Consider the following 23,342-nt stretch of genomic DNA (forward strand, 5'->3'; position numbering starts at 1 on the left):
TGTAAGTTAAAAGAGCACCGTGCCAAAACTTTGTAAGAACATGATGTCAAAAATAAATATATGCATACACACACACAGGTACAATTGAGTATACTGTTCCCAGTGTTTTGATCCAGGGAAACTAGAAGATGAGTGGGAAGCATTCTGATCCATTCGGTATTTGTTCCAGAGAAAGTCACTGGAGGAGAAAACACATTCTTGGCATGGACTGAAAAGCCACATTCTGTGATACAATTCATTTTGTGATTTAAATGTTTATAATTCAGTATATGTAATAAACAAGGTAATGTTGGATGGTGAGTTGAGTGCTGTGAAGTTAGAAGAAGTGTGTGAACCATCTTCCCTTTTATAAAGCAAAGTGCAGAATTGAGGCTATAGATGGGGTTTTCGCGAGCCTCCTTTCCCTTTCTTCTTGTTCATCATTGCGCCCTGTCCGTATATCCCCTTAACCCTCAGCCTAACCTCCTTTGATCAAAGGAGGAAAAAAAAATCTTCAGGAGTTGTAAGGTAATTACATTTAGGATGAGCGTTCTGTTCAATGTAACATCATTGGCGGATTTAGTCATTTCTAGCTTTCTGCCCAGACTTGAAAATAGTTTCAATGCCCATTGCTGAATACTGCCGTTCTCTGCATGTTTTCCTTCTGGGATTGAACTGGACAGGATTCTGGTGTTTTAATACATTCCAGTGGGTATAAGAATATTGGCTACTCCTGGTTTCCTTAACTGACCTGGTTGTGGTAGAAACGATCCCGCCCCCTGGATCCTCGACTTTTCTCCTTTGCAACACCAGAGATTAATAAGTTGGCCATTATCTCCATTACAGTGGGTTACAGAAGCAACTTTGGGGTGAGACCTGGGGCGTGGCCAGGATGGTCACAGAACCAGGTCCATGGGTGGTGGTGGTGGTGTTTGAATACATGGACAATTTCATAAACTGCCAATTTCACGTGGCACTCCTTGCCCCAAATTGTCCAAATAAAATTTCCTTTGCAATATTTTCTCCACTCGGAGGACACGTGCCTTCCCCCGCCCCCCCCCCCGTCCGTCTCCCTGCCCCCAGCACCGTGGGTACAGTCAGTGACTGGATGTCTTCGTCGCTGTCCGGTGGACGTCTTCCTTGGAACCATAGCTGGTGGCCGGTCTGCGTTGGGGAGGCCTGGGCTCGACTTCAAAAGCGATTTCCCCATCCTGACAGGGCAGGGCACGTTCTCCTGGGGCTGGGAAGTCACAGCTCCAGCCCCGTTGAAGACCGCACCTCCCCGGTGCTTTTTCCTTCCCAGGAGCTGCGGAGTCCAAGTGTGACTGCCAGGACGCATCCAGAAAAGCCAAAGAGCCCGGGCATGTCAGACCTTCCCGCAGCCCGCCACACACACACCTACAGCAACCCGGGGAGATGAGTGAGGAACGGGAGGGAAGGAGCGCGCCGGCCGGCCAGGTGAGCAGCCACATGGGTCTGCGGGCTCACGGAACAGGAAGGGATCCTTGGCAGTTCTGTTTATTTGGCAAGATTGTTGTATGACCTGAGCTTACACTAAGTTACCTCACAGCAAATAACTTCTCACCAGGCGCTATAAAGGGGAGGATGACTCCTGGGCTGAGGACAGATGAGTACATCAAAGAAGACTAATTAGTATCCAGGTGTGGTTGGGGAGGGTTGTCTCTCTGCTTTCAGAAGGGGGTTAAAGCCTAACTTTTGTCAGCCCTTAGGTGAGGTTCTTTTGTTCAAAGCCAATGTAAAAGCTTTAATACAGAGTCTCTGGGCTTTGGTCCTTATGGAGGGGTGGGGTGTGTGTGTGTGTGTTTGTATCCACAAGAGGTGGCCAAGGTTCTGTTTCCTCTTTATTAATCTCATTTTTTTTTCTTTTCTTTTTTCTTTTTTTTCTCTTTCTTTGCTTCTTTCCTTTCTTCCCTCCCTCCTTTTGTTCTTTCTCTCTTTCTCTCCTCCCCTCCCTCTCTTTCTTTCTTTCTTTCTTTCTTTCGTCTTTGGGACATGTGTTTTGAAGCTACTTTCCAGGTGAATTGAATTAGATTACACCTTAAAAAATTTTTTTAGTAGTGAATTCACTGGTTGGCGTCTTTTGCAAAGCTTGGTGCTACAATAGGATTTGCCAGGGTTCTGTTGTGCCTCTAAATTAGTTTTCAGTTTCTGCACCCTGCTTTCCTTTTCATTTATGTTCGTGTTACTATTATGTGATGAGGAGGTATTTTCTTGATAGCAAGATATCATTTAGGAACTCCTTCTGAATGGCTACTCCTAAAATCCAAATGGAATATGAGCCCAGGAGGGAGTTTAATCCCTGAAACAATTCTCAGGCAGGGTTCCTCGACCTCTACGCTCTTGACATTTTGAGCTGGATAATTCCGTATTGTATGGGGCTTTCTAGTATTTTATAGTATTTATTAGTACTCCTCGCTTCTACCCACTAATTGCCAGTAGCACCCCCTGCCCCCAGCAGGTAACCATAAAAGTCCCATGGACAAAATTGCCCCCAGTTGGGAACTGCTGCACTAGACCTAGAGGTAACTAAGGAGAAAAACAAGGTAAAGAACACAGTGACAATGGAGAATATGGAGTTATTGTTTTTGCTTCTTAAACGTATTATCTATGTGATTCTAAAGAATGCACATTCTTGGAGGGTAAGGGCCACCAGTGGAATTCTCACTTACCACCAATGGTCTCTCCATTATTGACTGGAAAGTGGTTTAGATTAATACAGTTGCAATTCTTTTGGAAGTATTGATTTTGACGTTTTTACTATCAACCGAAGGATTCTTAGGGGTGGGGGTTGTGTGTGTGTGTGTGTGTGTGTGTGTGTATTATGTATGAATAATATATATTATGTATAATAATAATATAAATATATTATACATATATTTTATATATATTTAAAATGTGCAGCGCTTTCTATGAATGCCCCCGATCTCTTAGTTGATTGGGTGGGTAGACGGAGCGGTAGGAGGACAGGATTCCAGTGAGGCTCCTGTAAGAGTTTAATAACTGAATGCATGAGTGCAATGGAGAAACACATTCAGTCTATGCTGTAATTGAGCCGTTTTATGGATGGGAGGCCGATAGGTGGTCTGAAGACTGGTTTCGCCAAATTCGCCATTTTCACAATACTAAAAATCGTCTAGAATACCGCGTTTCTCCTGTATGTGGGGCTGTAATTCGTCCTCCCTGCTCTCCCTCCCTCCGCGTTTACTCTGACCTCTGTAGTAGACCGTCGGAGTCGTCAGACAAGTAGAATCCTGTCTTTACTGTGATTGAATCGCGAAGGGTGCTGTTGTCTTTATTTCGCATTTTCTTTTATTCTCTCTTCTCTCGTCACAGGAACACACGTCTGCCAGGCACATTCCTGCTTTCCCCTTTCCGTTTCTGATTGTCCGTCCCTCCCGCCCGTCCTTGTTTTCTTCCCTTTTCTCTGACCAGAGGAACCGTCAGGTGGCCTTGCTGGCATCATCTTACCTTTTCTGAACCCTGTTGCCCAGAGACTGCCATTAGCGATGCCTTGGGCGCTCTGTTTCTTTAACGCTGGGTCTCTCTGAGGGATAGTTAATGATCTTTGCAGCAAATGAAGGTGAACTGTTTGTTGCCACATTATTGTTATAATACAGCCAACTGTATGGAACAGATTGGGCTGAGCTCGGAACAGCTGGGGCTGGCAGAGTGAGTCTTGACTCCTCTCGGAAGAGTTCCAGAACTGCCAAATCATCACACTTGAAGGGGAAAGCGGGACAAGGAAGGTTACGGGGATAGTGCTTCCCGCAGGTGCCTTTTGCCTTTGTGATCTACCTTGTTGCAATTCTCGCTGGCTCGTGGATCTGGCAAAGCGTGGGCTAACGGATCCCAGGGGCTGCCGTCACTGCTGTCGGACTGGCCTGCTTTTAGTGACTCTGATGGTATTTTGTTGCTCGTTTTCAGGTACTGAATACGTGATAAAACAGATGCTCCTGCTGTTAAAACTGTGCCTCTTTTCCGTCCACTGAAACTATTTGCAATGTTAAGGAGAATTTGGATGAGCAAAATGGACAGAGCCCTAAAATAAATGAATAAAGGCTCTGTTGGAACTTCTGGACTTGGGCTATAGTGTGTGGCCTCCCAGTAGATGTAATAAATGGGAATCAATGTGGGGAGGGACAGGCTTCAGGAACGGGCGGCCTACAGAAGCCCAATCCAGCCTTGGATAGTTGTGTTTGCCCATACGAGGAAGTGTGTGTGTGTGTGTGTGTGTGTATGTGTGTGTTTAAAGAACTAGCTGCCAACATTAAAAATTTTTTTTATATAATATATATAAATTTGGGGACTTTTTCCAAAGAAGCTGGAAGGTCGGGTTTCCTTGGAGCTGTAGTCTCCCCTGGTGACTGTCAGCTGAGGCTAAGTAACCGGCTACCTGATACCCATCCTGAAGCGGGTAAGGAGCAAAGTATGCAGTTCCCTGGAGTCCTCCCCCCACCCCCCGTGGCTTCCTGCCTGGCCTCTGCCGGCGAAGTGTACAACAGAGAGCTGATGGAGGCTCTGGGATGGGGAGGAATTGGGCTGGACTCTTAGCTTCACCACCAGCTTGAACCTGGGCACGTTACTTACCTTTCTGACTCTTAGTTTCCTCGTGTATCAGCTGGGAATATGGTTCTTCCCCTCACCCAGGTGCTGGGAAGGGTAGTAAGGGCATGAAGGGAGGTGCTAGGCCTTACACCCCAAAACAAGCAGGGTCCTTCCCTGGTATGATTGCTCCACACATGAGCTGTCACTGTCCTTTTCAGGTGCCAAGTGTCACAAATGATACTTCTTTGGAGTCCTGTCGATCGTGTTACAAAACTGGATACCCTTCTCTGCTACTCAGGATGGTAGGGGACTTGAGTCTGGGCCTCCCGTGTTTCTCTTTCTGTCTGGCAATATAAAAGTGACCGTGTCTCGAGGGGAATAATACAATAGACGCTGCTCCTCAAGGCGGCATTGTCTGCAAAAGGGAACCGTTTATGATTTAGTTCATGTTAGGTAGACACTTGGTTGAGGGTTTTTTGGTTTGTTTGTTTTTTGCTTTTTGGCCTGGGTCACGACTTTGTAATTTTGGATCTAAACTCCTGGAGTTTCCTGTCTCCTCATCGTGACCCCATCGGTATCCCAGTCCCATTCACACTCAGGTTGACGACAGCCCTGGGGACTGAAGATGGCTTGGAATTGTCTTGGAGGGAGAGGTACAGAAATGAGACCACTACATCAATTAATATATTTTCTTAAAAGTGGTAGTTAAATTTAGTTTTGATTTGGTGTGAGGTGTATTGAAAGCAGCCTTTTATCAACATTCTGGACTCTGATTCTTTAAGATTACGAAGGATCCCCCCCCCCACCCCGGTGTTGTTATATTCTGTTGGCATCTCTTCTAACACCTGACCTTTGACATCTGTCGGATATTCTGCTGCCATACCAGATGGGGGAGGGGCTTCCTTGTTGTTATATGTGTGGTGAAGACGCACAGGGTTTTCCACTGATTTTTCTTCTTCCTGTAATATTGGGTTTCCTTTAGAGGTGGATATTTCCCTTCAGTGCCTACGCTTGTCTCAGAAGGATAACAACAGCGCAGGGATTTCTTCTTGTGCCTCGTGAAGGTCTCTGGAATACTCTCATGTGCTCCAGCGAAAAGCCTCTTAGAAGAAGGCAGGGTGGTCGCAGTGTTGAGGCAGTTCTAGGACCAGCAGGAGCGGAGAGATACAGGAGGTGACAAATGACTTGTAATCAGTTCAGTTTCTGGAGTCCCAAAATCAAACCACACAGCGTGTGTTGTCGTAAACCCTCCTAGGGTGAGTGAATGTCGTGATTGGGATGGATGCTCCCTGAAGAGAAGAAATGAGAAGAAATGCGAGGACAGAACATTATTTTTTAGATCTTTGCTTAAAAAAAAAATTCATGATTGGAAGTATAAGTCTCCCTCAGGTCCTTGAATGTGGGCCCGGACCCAGAGTTGGTTCTAAGTGACTACTTAGCCTTTGTTCTAGTTCCCACCTCCACCGGATGGAGTTGAGGAGGTGAAGAGGGAGGATGGGAGGGTGAAAAAAACGATGGTTTTTCTGCCCTTGGTGAACTTTCTCTTCAAGTCTCCACAAGGATGGTGGCATTTTGAAAACTGAAGGAAATATTCATGCTGATTCTTACGAACTTGTCCGGATTGTAGTTGTACAAAAATGGCAATTTTACATAGCTCAACCAAATAAAATTATTATGTGTTTGCTAGTATTTCTCTAGGTCCTCTGACTGGGAGTATGGATGGTTTAAAAAGCCAAAGATGTTTTGTCATCTAACTGGTGATTTTTTTTGGGGGGGGGGATATACTTGTCTAGAATATAGAAGTATTTTCTGCTTGGATTTCTCTGTTATCATTTTTCCCCCCTAAAATGACAGTTACTGCCTTAAATCTCATAGCAAGAAAGCCTGGAAGGAGTACACAGCGTGAGGGGGTTGGTAGAGTGTTGTCTGATCACCCGTCCCTGGTCGTGCATGGCGGACAGTTTGGCTGGGGGTGGGGGTACCCAGATCCAGAATTGGATTTTTACCTTAGCAGACTTTCATTTGGAAACAGACATGGACATGAGAAGACAGGAAGCTACTTTCATGGCCATGACCTATCACAGTGTGTTCCTAGGGGTAGAGCCTTCTGCAGAGTTTAGACGTTGGCTTTGCTGGGTGTTTCCTGCCCAGCTCACCCCCGGGTTCTGTGGGTCAGAACGACTCAGGGAATACTCTTAGAGTCTGGGCAACAGACCAATTCACTTAGTGAAGAAAAATGGGAAAAGTGTCTAAGCCGTCCTGGGTGTAGTGGCGTCAGTGGTCTCCTGACCATGGTGGTACGTGTGTGGGTGTGATTCGCGGTGGGAGTTCTGGGCAGAGGGCGACTTACTTGTTTCCTGGTTCTCAAAGCTGCTTTTTTTGTAGTTTTATTTTAAGGTCGGGTGCCTTCTTGGTCTGTCGGCGAGGGCATGGAGAGCCTCCGGGCACACGCTCCCGCCTCTGTAACTTACTATTCCTTGTGTAATATCAAGTGGAAGTGTGGGCACCACAGACCGCTTTGAGCAGAGCCCACTTCCCTTCACCCGCAGAGAACATGAAGCAGTTACACCGACATCAATCAAGGAGAAGCCACAGGCTGAACTCACACCGTTGAAGCAGGTGTGTGAGTGAGCCTTCTCCAACAGGCGCGTGTGACTGAGGTGGACCTCGGTGTCCTGCCCACAGATGTCAGTTACGATGGCTGTGTGGGGCCGTGCTCACTCAGCACAGAGCCAAGACAGGCCTGTCACCTCGGTGGAACGGAACACGTAGAGCTCGTGGCATCTCAGGGCCTGACTAAGGGAGATGAAGGGGGGAAAATGCAAGGTCTGGTGTGTGTGTGTGTGTGTGTTCATATGCATCGGTATATATCAAATGTATGTAGAAGTCTGTGTATGTATAGATGTGTGTCCATATACACGTGTGTGTACACATACATATATGCAAACTGGTTTATTTTTAAAAATTTTAAAGAAGATTTTATTTATTTGACAGCGAAAGCACGAGCAAGGAAGCTGGAGCGGGAGAGGGAGAAGCGGGCTCATCTGGGACTTGATCCCAGGACCCCGGGATCATGACCTGAGCCAAAGGCAGATGCTTAACTGGCTGAGCCACCCAGGCGCCCATACACACCTGTTTAAAGCAGAACTCAAGTGGGCCATGAACTGAAGAGAATATGATATTTTTAAGTATCTGATAAGGTGATGGCACTAGTTAAAAATAAACAAAAATCATGTATCTCATTCCAGCTGAATCACTCTGATATGGATTGGGCTGTAGGAAATATCTACAACAGTTTTGAATGATCTCAAAACCCTCCCCCCCAAAACATTTCACACTGGGACTTCAATATTTATTGTACCTCTTAAACAGTGACTGGTTCTACCAAGTCCACTGTGTAAGTTATTGGTTATGAGTATCCATGTTGAGCTGCTGTTTCAAAATATTATGCATATTACTTATATTTAAATATGAGAACAGTCACCCTTTTAGCAATATAAGGTAAAATAAGACCCATTCTTTAACTATCAAAACTGGCTTATTTTGGGAATAGTTAGAAATACAATGCCGCTATAGGCACGGGGAAAAAAGATTCTACAGAGGAGGGAACTTTATACACAATTTAGAGACTGTTGAGTAATATATAAAATCAAAATCCACAAAATGTTCTTGTTCATAGCTCTGACAATACAGCTCCAAGGCAAATTTATCCTAAGACTATTATCAAACGTATGTAAAGGGTTTACTACAAGATTTCTTTATTACAATCTTATTTTTGATGTGAATTTCATAATTGTCTAACTAATATTAGGGTGGTCATATAAATTATAGTAGGAATGCATACTGAAATGTGAAATGAAGCATTAAAATAACGTTGTAGCTTTTTCTGTGTTCCTGCTAAAAATACTGAGTTGCATGCTTACACCCATGTCTGGGCCTTAGAAATAGTTTGGGAGAGATTTATGTGTAAACCTTGAAGTTATTATCTCTAGATGCCTTGAAGGTAGTAAAATACACACACACACACACACACACACACACACACACACGTATTTTTTATATATCCATTCTTAATAATAATCTAATATTTATATGTATTACCTACATATTAAAAACAGCAAAAGGGAATCACAGAAATATAATTTTAAGAGTAAAATTTATCCAGAAATACTTTTGAAGATCAGGAAGAAAAAGACCTTTTCTTCCCACTTCCCACCCCACCCCATAACTGTTTAGCAGAAGATGTCAAAGACTGTTGGTTGATTTATTCAGCAATATGTGTGTTCCAGGCACTGTGCAAGGCTCTGTCACTATGTTACTTGCTTTCCACATGGCAAATGGCCGAATCAGTTCTACTTTGACATACTCATAAATGTGGCTTTACCAACAGAGTTAATAATAGTAATCTGAAAATCCTACAATAGACATGCAAACACAAAGATTAAACAATGACCTTTTGCTTCATGTCCTCACGTATGTGTTTTATCTGCTCTAGACTGTCGCACACAGTTCAACTTTTCCTACCATGTGGATAATTGGGGACTTCAGGTCAAGCGAGCAAGGAAATCAGTGGGCAAACCTGACTCCATTCATGTAGACTTTAAAGGACTTGCAAAAGCCAGTGCTTTGAAAAATCTGACCTCTACTTATTTGTAGAGTTTTGGCTTTGAAATTCAATCTCAGTTTAATGTTGAGCAGGTGTCGTTGGGGTGGCAGGACAGGATTCGAACGGGGGGAGATTAGTGTGGTGAATGTGGTGTCCATCCTTCTGGAATGTTCAGACTGTGGAGGATATGAATGTCTGCGAGAGGATGAGGGACTCATTTAGAGGCTTGAAATGCTTCTGAGTCCCCAAGAATCTACCCAAAGGGCAGTCTTCTGATGGCTGCTCCTGGAAGTGTCACCTTCCCTGTGACCTCACAACACATTGGCCTCTTCTACTGGTATGAGATTGGAAATCTTAAAATTCCAGCCAGAACCACCCAAGGCTCCCAAATGAGAAGATTTTTCATGAGTTCAGCTATAAAAATAGCAAAGATTCTTGAGAAGGAGGATTTGTTTTGGATGAGTACCAATTTGCCAAGTCGTTGTGTGTGTGTCTAGGGGAATGATTCTGGCTTCTTGAGTTTTGTTCATTTCTTTCCCATTGGTGTAGGGAACAAGTCAAACTTGGGGTCTGGGTCTCTTCCCATTGTCCGATGAATCAGGAGAGTTCAAGCTCCATCTGTCACCCCCTGCTGGTTTTCTGTGATATTGTGGGAAGACTGGTCATTTTCACATCCTCTTTTTTCTCTGTGTTCCCCCTCCTGTTAAAACATACGCTGCCATTAACTGATTGCCTCGGGATACCTTAAAGCAAAAAGAAGGGTCTGGATTGGGGGGGAGACTTTTTAGCTATTCCTGAAACTCAGAGTGATAAAATCAATAATTTGAGGAATTACTTGCCTTAAAAAAAAACAAACCCAAAAACAACAACCAAAAAACCCTTGTAAACAGAACAAGATTGAGAAAAACATGTCTTTAGACGGCCTAATCTAATCACACACAGAAGGCAGCCTGTTTTCTTACTTGTTGGATAACTTCCACTTTATAGTCTCACAGGGAACAATATATTAAGTACAGTATTTAGAAATATTTGTTGAATCCTACTGTCTGATTTTGGCAAACCCCAAGGAAAAAAAAAAAAAAGAATATGTCTTGGACTGCATGAGCTTTCCTGGGAAGATATTGGAGTTTTCCCAGAGAGGCTGGCTTCACATTGTGGGAAACATTGGTTTAGTAGATAACACTGTTAGCATTTGTATCTGAGAGGGTGTTCCGATTTCTTTAGGTTTTTGGAGCAACTGCGGCTGATCTTCTATCTCTCAGAATCTGATGAAACCCAAAGTAGGTGCTGGTCTTTCCTTCTGCTGACCCCTCATTTCCTCCAGAAGGGTACCCCCGCCTGTCATCCCCTTACCCTGTAATGGTAACACGCCGAGCTCACTAGCACTGGAGTTGCCAGGATCTAGAGGACAAGATGTGGGTGTTAACAAGTGAGAGCAGGAGATGGGGCTGGAGGGGTGAGGTGTCTATTGGCGAATGCTTTTTTTTCCCCCCTCTTATGGAATGTTGAAGCATCAACTTTTGGCAAAGCCTTAAGCTAATTCTGTTTAAATGTGATCATCACATGACATGGACTGAGTCAATGAAATTTGTGATGAACGTCAGGATGAGATACGGAGAATGTAATGTTGTGGCCTCTTTATTTAAAAGTGTGTGCTAAGACTCAAGTTCATTTTGTAAGTGAAGGAGGGACGTAAGTGAAAAAAACTCCTTTGGTGTAAGTTTCTTAGCATGTGATCGGCATAAAATCGTTTTAATAGATCTTAGGCAAGGGCGGGTCTGGCAGCCCCTGTTCCACGGCTTGCTTTTCAGTGTGGGGTAGACGTAGCTGATGGGATTTTTTGCTCATTAGCTTGTAACTTTGGGAGGCTGTCTGCCCTGTAAGTTCTCATCTCCAGAAGGGAGAGAAAGAACATTAATCTCATAGTTTTTCTTTTTCTTTTTTCTTCTTTTTAAAAGATTTTATTTATTTATTGGACAGAGAGTCTGAGCACAAGCAGGGGGAGCAGCAGGCAGAGGCAGAGGGGGAAACAGGCTCCCCACTGAGCAGGGAGCCCGATGCGGGGCTCGATCCCAAGACTCTGGGATCATGACCTGAGCTGAAGGCAGACGCTTAACCGACGGAGCCCTCCGGTGCTCCAACCTCATAGATACTCTAAAATAGAACTTATTTTGGATTTTTAAATCTATTATATTTATGTTATTTAGATTTACAGAGAAGTTGCAAAGATAGCGAGAATGCATTTCCGTGTCCTTCGTCTGGTTTCCTTCGTCGTTACTGTGTTACGAAATTTTTTTTAGAGGATGTGTTTATTTATTTGAGAGAGAGAGTGCTTGAGAGCAAGCACGAGTTGGGGGGGGGGCAGAGGGAGAGAGGGAGAGAATCTGAGTGGACTCTGCGTTGAGCACCGAGCCCAATGTGGGGCTCGATCCCATGACCCTGAGATTAAGACCGGAGCCGAAACCGAGAGTCGGTTGCTCAACTGACTGAGCCACCCGGGCGCCACTGTGTGTTACCTTCTTAAGGTGTGTTTGTCAAAACTAAGGGACCAACATTGGCACTTTATAATTAACTAAACTGTAGAGTTTATTTGAATTTCATTAATCTCTCCCAGTGCCCTTTCTGGGTTCAGGGATCCCCTCCCGATACGTGACATTTAGTCATGTCTCCTTGGACTCCCCTGACCTGGGCCAGTTTCTCAGACTTGTTTTTGATGGTTTTGAGGCGCACTAGTTAGCACTTTGTAGATGGTCCCTGCTTTGTGCTTCCCTCTGATGTTTTTCTCCAGAGGAGACCAGGTTGTAGGTTTTGAGAGGAAGACTGCAGAGGCGGGTCACCGTTCTCCACACTTCTGGTCAAGGGTGGACCCATTCACTGGGGCTCTTCACTCTCAGGCTGGAGCTGGATCACGTGGATGGGGTCACGTGGTGCCGGGTTTCTCCAGTGCAACGTGACTGTCTTTTCCTCTCTTTCCAAACTGTCTTTGGAAGGTGGTCACTACAATTTATAGGGTTGTTTTGACGTTTAAATGAGATGATAAAGCCTTTAGGGCAGCACAGGGTGGTTTGAAAACGCTCTGGAAAGTCCACTGTTACTGTAGGGGCTGCTTTTGCCCTTGTCCCTTTCAATACTTGAAAGCTAGAAGTCTGTCAGGCTTCTTCCGTGTAGGTACACGGTCCACAGCCACTTACTGATGTGGTCCAAAATACAAAAATAAGAGAGAAGAGCGCTTACAAACCTCTCCAGCGAGAGGACCGTATTCGAAGGCCCTCCAGGATGGAGGTCCGTGCCTTCCCTCCAGATTTACCCCCGAAAGACTGTATCTTGGGATCATTATATCAGGTCCATTATATCAGGAGAAAAAACATGGGGCAGAGGTATGGAATAGAAAATAAATACAAATGTAAACTGTTTTGCTAATTGTTTTATAACCACAACAAATTTGTACAGAGAATACGCTGTAAGTGATGGCGTCAGGTGTCGACGAGGGGCATGAAAATGCAGGCATGAAGCGGGGTGCGGGCTAGTCTTGGGCATGAGGGGGACAAAGAAGGTAATTTAGGAGCTGGGTCTACATTACAGTGAGGTGTTTTTCTGTTTTTTCTTTTTTTTTTTCTTTTTTTCTTTTTTTGCTATGTTTGATAGCTTTCAGGTAGAATTGAGAGTTCTTCTTAGAAGAAACTGTCCTCAGCATTTCTCTGTAAAATGAAGGCCTTGTTCTGCAACCCGAAATGCTTCAGAGCCCGTGTGGTTGTTGCTGGAGTAGTAGTTGCTGAGCCTGGATAATAGAGTTCGGAGTCCTGTAACCACGTCTGTTGGAATAAATGAGAACAGCTGGTCTCTTGTACAGATACTGTTTGGCATGAATTTTTTATTTAAGTCTCTCCATGTAGCTAGTAAATAGTAAGCAGTATTCCAACACGACTAAAAGCCTCCTTCCAATAAATTGCCTTCACTCCTCCCCATTTAAAAGTTCAGGGTGTAGGGCAGGGTTCATGTACCAGAGGAGGAATGCTAGGAAAGTATTTGAGGAGCTGGAGAAAATAAGGTCCCTTTTCTATGTATTCTTTCCCATTTGACCTTCAGCTTCTCTCGTAGATAACATAGTTTTTGGACTCTTTCTTGGGAAAGCAAGATTCGTGCCGACATTCTTTCGCCATTCTGTATGTACTAAGTGGAGAGACACTTGCCCACATTGAAATGGAATGCTCTGTCCCCGAGTGCTTGGGGAGGGGGGGGGACGATTTGCATGTGCATTAAGGCTAGGTGAGTGATGGAATATTCTCTTGGTCCTCTTTAAATGACTAGCGAGGAAACTCTTTCCATATATCTTTGTGAATTTGTCTTAACAAGCTTACTGGGGGCTGAGCGACCCTTCCCTGCCTGCTGCGGACTCTAGGATGTGCTTGAGGAAAACGGATGGCGTTATCCATTCATTTCCTGTTATCTTTCTTACCCACAGCGAAAAAGACTTTTTTTTTTTTTTTTTTCCTTTTTGCTTAACCTGATGTATTAACCCAGGGGTTCGATGGAGTCAGAATTGTCGTAACACAGTGTCCGGTCTTATTCTTTTGTCAAGCAGCCATTGTGTTCCCTGTCCCAGGGGCTGGGAATCATTATGAGGAGATCTATATGTATCTCGGGAATCACAAATGATCACCTTGATGGGTCCCAAGCAGTGTTTTCTTCTTTTAAGCCTTTGTGAGACTCTCGTGGTCATCGAGGATGCTCAGAAATGTATCAGTTGCCCTCCTTAGGGACACTTAGTATAGATGTGCTTTCTTGCCCTCTTTCGGGTTAGGCGTGACTTTCTGACTGGCTCTGGCCCACAAAAGATGAGCAAAGGTCACATATGTTACTTCCCAGATGAAGCTGTAAGAGTCACTGTGGGGTTCACTTCATGCCCTTACACTTACCTCGGTGGGAAACACACACTGACATGGCGCCTGCCGTCTGCTCTCGGAGGGGTCCTCGTGGAACGATACCCTGACCGAGGTTGGGCGCGTCGTGTGAGCAAGAAGTGAGCTTTGATTATTACAAGTTAGAAGGATTTGGAAAGAGTGTCTTGCTGCAACGTTATCGTCTTATCCTGACTCGTGCGCTCAGCAGGATTATCTCTGCAGAGGTAAGGCACGAGGGCTGGACCGTGGCGGAGAGAGCCACACTTGCAATGGCGCCCGCAGTAGGAAATCTGTATTCATGGCGGTCACTGCCTCGCAAATACTTCGCCATTTCTTAGCGGTGTGACTTACATGTCAGTATAGTTGTTACATTTCGTCAGGAAGATTCCATCCCTTCTGACACGGATATATATACTTTCAACCAGCATCTTTACATCATGGAGAGTAATTCTCAAGAAGGAAAAAAAAAAAAATCTGTATGCACTCACTCACTCACTCACTCACACACACACACACTCTCTCTCTCTCTCTCTAACTTAATCTCCCCAGAGTCACATGAAAGATTTTAATGCCAAACTACTGGTTGAGTGCCAGGAAGAATTTCTTGGGTGGACATAATGCTTAATTTATATTTAGGGAATTTCCACTGTGAAATCACAGAGCTTGTAAAATCTGAAAAGAGGAGGAGAGAATGGAGAGGGGAGCGGGGGAGGGCCCAGGGATGTGGTTGACAATATTGCCTTTAATTGAAAGCCACCTGAAGGCTTCCTTGGAATAATAAAGTCATTCCCACGGGGCTTCCGCTCTTTCAGTGTTGGGACCTCAGAAACGCAGTCTCCTCTGGGCTTCTGCCTGTCTCTTTGTGGGGCTGAGAAGGCTTCCTGTCTGCCGGCTGGTCAGAAATGTAAGCAGAGCCCGCTTCTGCTTGCTGGTGGGGGGATCGGTTCCAGGTTGCACTTTGTACTGGGGCTGGCCTGCTCCTCGTGCAGGGAGGAGCCACTAGACAAGGCATATTTGACCCCTGGAAAGATGGGGACAGCCCCCGGGGCCCCTCTGAAGGTGACTTCGTGCTTCCTTCAGCAGAGCGTCTCTCTGGCACTTGCCTCCACTTTCTTTTGTTCTTCCCTCCCTTACAGTTCCGTTGGCCGTAAATCCCTCCCCCACCCCCCAAGGAAAACCCCATCATTCCATTTGGGTTTTGTTGTTTGCCCTTAAAGGTTTTGTAGCCCTCGGAACTATGAGAAGGACAAATATTCAGGGAATCCAGAATGACTTTCAATGACTTCTACTTCCATCCGGGAAAGGTTCCTTGTTTCCTTATCGCCTGTGAATTTACCCCCCCCACCACCCCCCCCACGCCCCGCCCACCCGTGTGAAGATGAATTCATGATCTCCTTGAGTTATTCGTGGAAAAGCCTTTTGAGGAAGTTTTACAGTATGCTGCTTACCGTAATCCTGCTGAAATATGTGAGGGGGCTTCCCCTCCCCACCCCACCTCTCTCTTAATGGTTTTTTCAGGATCTGTGCAAAAAAACCAGCTTCACTTTAAATGCTACTGAGAAAAATAGTGATCAGCCTCCAGGGTGACACTCGTGTGAAATAAGGTCAGACGTGAGAGTTCACGTGGAGAAAACGAAAGTATTTACAGTCCAAAAACTACTGTTGATAGTTTAATAGAAAGAGCACCCTCTGAAAATATAAAGAACCAATTAGTATATTTATAATAAAAAATAGGTACAAAGAAGGGGCCTTACTCTGGTTGTTGTAAAGTTGGCCCCCAGCTTGCTTATAGTCTCTTAGCAAAACAATTACAGTTTACACAACCATTTTCCCCCTGAAAACTGTTACACCCTTTATTTTGTCTTTGAGGAAATCCCTGTCTTTCCATTTTTTTCATGTAAATTTTGCATAGTTACTTGTTCATATGTAAATACTTTACTTTTGAAAATGAAGTTTTGAGTTGCTGTTATTTAATATAAGGAATGGAAGGAAAAATTAACTCCTTTATTAAAAACAAATTTGCCTGTAAATAAAAAACCGAGAAAAACAACAACAACAACAAAATATGACTGAAAAACAATCGTTCTCTTTTGAGAGCAACTTAGAGGAAGGCATATTTAAATTTGGAAGTTGTTCATTTATTTCTCAAACTGGTGGAATCAAACTAGCTAAGCCCTGGACATCCATCACGACTGTGGACTCTGGGTCCTGTCTAACTCTTCTGATCTGAACTTGTGAACTCCCACCCTAACGTCATTGAAATGCCATGAGATGATTTTGTTGTGGTTCCAGAAGAAGCTGTGTAGGAAACCAAACGCCAGGAATGCGGATCCTCCATCCTTGCGATAATGTCACTGTTTTAACTTCCGTACCTGTTTGTCTATTTAAAAAAAATGAGATTTATGGGGCTCACCTTTTCCCTCTTTGTGGGGTTGCAAAATGATTTCTTCTCATAAGGACAATCAAAGTGAGGTGTATAAAGTGGTCTGAATCTTTTCGAAAGAAAAGGAGGCGGAAGTAGAGGGAGACCGTGTGCATGGAATTACACGAGAGTCTGAAAGGAAATGGGGTTATCAGCTCCTTCAGTTGGCCAGGCAGTAGGAAGTCTTGAGAATCGGTCCCGTTGCAGCAAGCCAGCATTTTGAGGCGTACCCTTGGGCATAGCCCTCGCATCAGTTATTCCACCTAATTTGAAATAAGAAAGTACATGTTGAGTCCAGAGGCACACTTAAAATGACCTCATGCCCAAGTGGCCTCCATGATGTTCGGAGATCACTCGTGGGATATATTTTTGTCCTGAAAATGATCTTGTCTGGCCTGTAAATTGAACGGCACAGTTTGTCTCCTGTACAATGTGTCCCCAAGTGGTAGTTGATCTGTTTCTAAGAAGTGCCTCTTATAAACTAGACTCACATACAGCATGCGAGCTTTTTCTTTTTGCTTAATTTTTAATTGTTAATTACCAGCATAGGGATTTGGAATCAAATGGAAAAGGAAGAAAATCAAACGTCACCCCAACACCAATCCCGATGGATGCCAATGTCTCCGTGTCCTAAAAATGTCCTCACTATGAATTTTTTTAATGTATCCCTTAAATTAAAAAAAAAAAAACAAACCAAAACTACTTCTGGTTTCCTTAGATAACTTTATAATAGTGTATTTAATGATCTACTTAATGAGATAGAGATACGGGCACTTCATCATTTTCTCCACTTCTCTGTACCCCTTCTGGTTTCCATCATGTTCAAAGTGTCCATTTATTTTCACATTGCTTAAAGTTGCTAACAGTTTTGTCCTATAACTTATTATCAAGTCTCCCTTGTCACATATTCAGGCTGATGCTAAAAATTGAAAACTAGTAACTGGTGTCTGTGCTAGATCTATGTAAGCCATGTTCACTACAGGGCCAATTAAGATGCTCTGATTACATTCTTTTCCAGTTTCATGACCTCGGTGAAAGGGGTCAAATGCAGAGGGTCAAAGGAAGACCCCTTCCTTAATTTTCTCAATGTATTGAAACCATATAATGTTGCATTTGCCTCAAACTTGGCCTGTAACCTTCTTATACAATTTATTAACCCTGAATTGTTTGATCTTTGTTTTTTTCTTGCTGGGAGAAGACATACAAGCCTTCAAGGAAAAGTTGAATTTTTTTTTCTGGGTTCAATGTTTTTTTTCTCATTAAGCTTTTGGGATCTCTTTTAATCTTGGTATTCTCAAATTTCCTAATGATGTTTGGGTCTGATTAATTTCTGAGTGGCACTTGGAGTAATCCGGAAATGACATCCCCTCTTGGGCCCAAGGCATTTCTTTTATTATTTCGGTATGTTTTTCTTTGGTTTTCTGTGTTCTTTCTTACGGAGCTCCTGGCAGGTAGAAGTTGAGTCCTCAGGCGTGAACATCCGCACGTCTTACCCTTACTTCACGTTTTTTATCAGTCTCTATCCCTGGGTTGTGGGGCATTGACTGTTTTTCAGCCTTTCCTTTAGTGTTGTTTTTTTTTTATTTTTTTTTTTTAGCAGTCAAATTTTTAATTTCTAAGAGCTCATTATTTTATTTTGGGGGACAGTATTTTGAAATGCACAAAAACAGTAGTATAAAGTGCTAGTATTCTGCCAGGAATTCGTCTGTTATAAAGATCTGCATTTTGAAGTCAAAATTCCCTGTGGGTATTTAAAGAGACAGCTAGAATTACCCTCCGGTTTCATAATCTGACCACTTAGGAAAAGAATGCCGGTCGCCCGTTGGCCATCTGATTTGACTTTTACCTTATTAATAATGAGTACTGGACAGCAGCTGTAGACACAGTGAGAAGTGAAAAACACACAGTTGCCATTCCCAGGAAAGAAAAGACAAAAGCAGAAACATCTTAAGAATAAAAATTGCCCTATGATTGGGGCAGGGGGGATTTACCAGAGGAGTTGTTTTGTTTTGGTGTGGGGGGAAGTGTTGTGGGGTTGTTTTTTTTTTTTTTTTTTCCATTGTTAGAGGATCCCTTTTGTACACATAGCTTTTTTCAGTGTTTTGAAATTTTTTTATTTATTGAGAGATGTGGAAAGGTAAGCTGTTGGATGAAGAATATTGCTTTTGATAGATATTTGCATATATCTTTGATAAGGCTACCCATTATGTGTTACAAGATGAACTATATCGAAATCTAGCTAGCAGTGGATTTTGTAATTTTTAAAGAATTGATTATGTGTGAAAAGTGCCATTTTATGTTAGCTTGAATGATTTACTGTTCTACCTTTTATTATGCATTGACATTTATGTATAAATTGTAGTATACCCAAATGCGAAAGATACTTTATTTTCCTGTTTCTCCTTCTTTTCCTCCTCTTCCTCTTCTCCCTCATCTTCTCTCTTTTCCAGTTTGACTTCTTTGATCTTACTCTCCTCTAGTACTTATACAAGCATGTACCCAATCCAGTGATCCCATGAGGTCATGGGATGATTTCCTGAAGAAGGGGTTGCATGTGTATTGCATTTACTATTAGAGACAGGGTAGTGTTGGTTCTGTTAATAATGTGAAGGCTACCTCTTCTTGGATGGTATGAAATGGAATTGTGGCTTTTGTTGAGTTAGAACTTGAATTGGAGAGGAGGGGGCATTTCTTTGTTGTGTTGAACTTTTCCCTGAACACTATTTCCATCACTTCTTTAAAGGCTATCTTGATGTGGGGTACCTGGGTGGCTCAGTTGGTTGGGTATCTGCCTCTTGGTCTTTGTCTCAGGTCGTGATCTTGAGGTCATGGAATTGGGGCCACACTGGGCTCTGTGCGCAATGGGGAGTCTGCTTGTCCCTCTCCCTTTCGTCCTCTCCCCACTTACATACTTTCTCTCTCATAAAATCTCTAAAAAAACAACAAAAAAAGGACTATCTTGATGTGAAATGGGAGAACCATGTACCATATGAGGACTTGAATTCTTAACCTGGTATCAAAGCGGGACTTAACTGCATAAGGTTGTCATGGTGCTACTTCTGTTTTGAAAGCTCTCTACTGAAATATACAGAGTCTAACAATGTCATTAATAGAGGAACAATAATTGGCCCTACTTAGTATGTGTTTCCAGCCTTATTTTTTTTAAGTTTTGAAATTGACTGTCAGTATATTTTGGCTCAAGAAAATTCAAGGTCTCCTTGAATTTTGCCAGTTAGAATTCTGCATAATGTTTGTCCATTTCCCGTCCAAGAAACACTTAATTTCTTTGGTGAATTAATTCTGAAAATATAAATACATATTACCTGATTCTTAGAGTAAAGGTATTTGAGTACAATTTTTAGGGCTCGAGTGTCAGGCTAACTATTCTGTTATTGTTGAGTCTTAGTAGCTGTGTATTATGTTGTGATGCTTTATTATACCTGAGCTTCACATTTAAGAGATAAAAACAGGTTTCTGTATTTAACCCAATGGAATTACCTGAAGCTTTTTTTTTTTTTTAAAGATTTTATTCATTTATTCGACAGACAGAGGTCACAAGTAGGCAGAGAGGCAGGCACAGAGAGAGAGGGGGAAGGAAGCAGGCTCCCTGCTGAGCAGAGAGCCTGATGTGGGGCTCGATCCCAGAACCCTGAGACCATGACCTGAGCCGAAGGCAGAGGCTTAACACACTGAGCCACCCAGGTGCCCCTTACCTGAAGCTTTGTAGGTAAATAACATTTAAACACTTTGCTGCTGGGCACAGCCCATCCAGGTATAGTCTTGGATATAATGCTGTTGGTTCCTAAAACACCATCTGGCAGAAGGTATGGGGTATGGACAGGAAGAATCATGGAGAGAGACTGAATTCAGTTTGTCTTCCAAAATAAAGAAAAATAGAATTATTCAGGCCTTATATAAAACCCCATGCGTCTTTGGATTTCTTGGATTAAAGCAGTCAGTAAATTACGGGGACCCCAGAATGTTGTGTAAACATATTCGTATACTTCATGTCACCTTGGGTCACAGCATTTGTAGGATTGTGTTGATAAATTGCATGATTGCTTTTTTCCTGATTGATAGTAATAAATGACTGGTGTATCACTGTGCTTATTACATGGGCTCAGATGATAAGCAACTCAACTGTTCAACAGAAAAGTAGACCCGTCTCTTCTCCCAGAAGCCTATGCCTAAATATTAGCAATGGGTCATAAGAAGGGGGAGGAAAATTGTGTAAGGATTGTTCGAGAAACATTCCTGTGGTCAGAACTGAATGAAGAGCCCGTTTCCATGTCTGCCTCTCTCTCTGTTCTGTGGACAGCGCTAGTATCTTGATCCTTATCAGGTTATTGCTTCTGATGGCTACATTTTCATTTACCTTGGCTGCCATTTAATTAGGAAAAGGAAAAAAAGACAAATGACCAGGAGTGCAGTTGAGAATGGGGGTGTCTCTATTAGTCTATGAATCTGTCTCACCCATCACACATCAGTCTGTGATGGGCCAGAATGCTTTATTTTTCCAAGACAGGTTCCCAATTCTTGCTTTCCTAACTTGTTCTAACTTCTTACATAATTTTTTTTTTTTTGAAATCATAAAACTGATGAAAACTCTTGAGTTCGCATTTCTAGAAGGCGGTCACTTTTCAAATTGCCTTCTAAATTGTCTTGAGTATCAAGATGTCCCCGATACCGTAGAAGATAGAGATGAGGGAAGGCACAGGTGACAACTCCCTGGGCTTTTCAGAAAGAGAAGACTTCAGCCAGATTTTTCAAATTATATAATCACAGTTCTATAAAATTTCTCTTAGATATCTGCTGTGCCAAGTTTGAGAACCATTGGTCCAGGGCATCCTAAATCCTAAAACACCTTCCTTCTTCCAGTCTCCCAGCAAGGGCAGCTGATAAAAAACCTGATAAGATCAAGATACTAGTGTTGTCTTGTACAGCACATTCCCAAAAAGCATTTTGACACTAACTGTAGCCCGGGCTGACTCTGTTCTTCAGACCATCATGCTTCCTCTGGTATTATAAATGTTTCTGCTGCTGGGTAGATGGATGGCTAGGTTGACGGATGAATATGTAAGCATCAATGGGAAGACAGGAAGGAAAGCATACAGTGATTTCCACTTGTCTAATTCCTTTATGCCCATGTGTATATTTATAAGTTATTTGATTATATTTCTTACCACGTAGGGCAAGAATCCCATCTTGCCCATGCTTCACTGTCTTACATGCAGTTAGAATAACAATGAACTCCCTAGTCACTCTTTTATATTTGTATGGGCCAGGCACTGTTCTAGATGCTAAGGTTGCAGCAGCAAAAATGTACAAGAATGGGGCGCCTGGGTGGCTCAGTGGGTTAAAGCCTCTGCCTTCGGCCCAGGTCATGATCCCAGGGTCCTGGGATCAAGCCCCGCATCGGGCTCTCTGCTCAGCATGGAGCCTGCTTCCCTTCCTCTCTCTGCCTGCCTCTCTGCCTACTTATGATCTCTGTCTATCAAATAAATAAATAAAATCTTTTAAGAAAATGTACAAGAATAAGTGACCTCATGGAGCTTCTTTCTACTTGGAGAAAACACAGCAAACATGCAGGTAAAATATAGTGCATCAGTTAATGATAAGGGCTCTGTAGATATAGAAAGCGGAAAAGGGAAGAAGGGAATTAAATTATGTCCAGTGGATACTGATTTATGCGCAAGACCTGAAGGCGGGGGAGGGTTCTTGGTAGATCTGTAGAGTAAGAGCCTTTAGGTAGGGTAATCAATAAGGACAGAGGCTGGATGCAAGGAGTTTGTTTGGTGTAACAGCAAGAAGAGCAAGGAGCTGATTGCTATGGGGACCCTGGCTTTTGCTCTAAGAAGGATGGGAAGCCATTGGAGAATTTTTAAGTAGAGGAAGAGAACTGATTTCAGAGTGTTGACCATGGACTTTCTTTTTTCTTTTCCCTTTCTTCTTCTTCTTCTTCTTTTTTTTTTTTTTTCCGTGCAAAAGCAGCCATGGACAATATGTACACAAAGGACTTTATTTAATAGAACTTCATTTAATAAAACAGGTGGCTTACCTGCCATAGTTAGTCCATCATTGAGACAGACCATTTGCCTCGTGGTTTTGCATTGAGACTGTGAGAGGGTGTGGATTATGTCTGTATCACTTATCACCTGAACCACACCCACTACAGACTGGGGCCAGTTGATAACTCTCGTGCATATCCCTTCGCTGTACAATTCATTTCCTATCACCTTGAAGCCATAGATATAACTTAATAAATGTTTATTGAGGATTTAGAAAGACTTTTCTTCTAAAAGTAAAGGTAGCGCTAGATAAGTTCTCTGCTTGAAGTTTGCAATATCACATTGAGGAGTGGGCTATCTGGGATGAACACTAATTCCCTTTGGTAATTGTTCTGAGCCTGCTTGCTCAGAACTACCCCCCTCTCCTACTCTTTTCTGATTGGGTCAGCCCAGTGCTGTCCGAATGGAACGTGGACCTCAAATGCAAGCCACATCAAGAAGTTTAAAATTTATAGTAGCCACATAAAAAACGTAAAGAGAAACAAGTGAAATTAATATTAAAATTGTATTTAATGTGGTATATCCAAAGTATTATCGTTTTAATATGTAATCACTGTAAAAGTCACTGAGATATTTTTCATCCTTTATTTCCTATGAAGTCTTCCAATTCTGGTGTGTATTTCACAATTTGGACCACCAACTTGCCAAACGCCATAGCCACATATGGTTAATGGCTGCCATATTGGACAGGGTAGGTCTGTAGCTACTGGAGAAGGTTCAGGACTCAGCCTTCCCAGCTGACGAATGACCTTTTATGAAAGCACTAACAACACTGATAACCTAGTAATGTGAAAGCTAAT

The 23,342-nt window shown here is 43.0% G+C and overlaps 1 protein-coding gene across 2 annotated transcripts in view; it reads left to right on the forward strand.

The window, feature by feature from the left end:
* LOC308344536 (uncharacterized protein) overlaps positions 1–23,342 on the forward strand; it is a 573,794-nt gene that overhangs the window by 302,388 nt on the left and 248,064 nt on the right. The window contains exon 6 of one of the 2 annotated variants that reach the window (XM_080806122.1): positions 1,283–1,437. The exons of the other annotated variant lie outside the window; for it this stretch is intronic. Within the exon in view, the coding sequence (XP_080662248.1) occupies positions 1,283–1,437 (155 nt within the window). The remainder of the gene's footprint in view (positions 1–1,282; positions 1,438–23,342) is intronic. 2 annotated transcript variants of the gene reach the window in all.

The sequence above is a fragment of the Martes martes genome, assembly GCF_963455335.1.
Source record: "Martes martes genome assembly, chromosome: 6".
NCBI classification, from domain to species: domain Eukaryota; kingdom Metazoa; phylum Chordata; class Mammalia; order Carnivora; family Mustelidae; genus Martes; species Martes martes.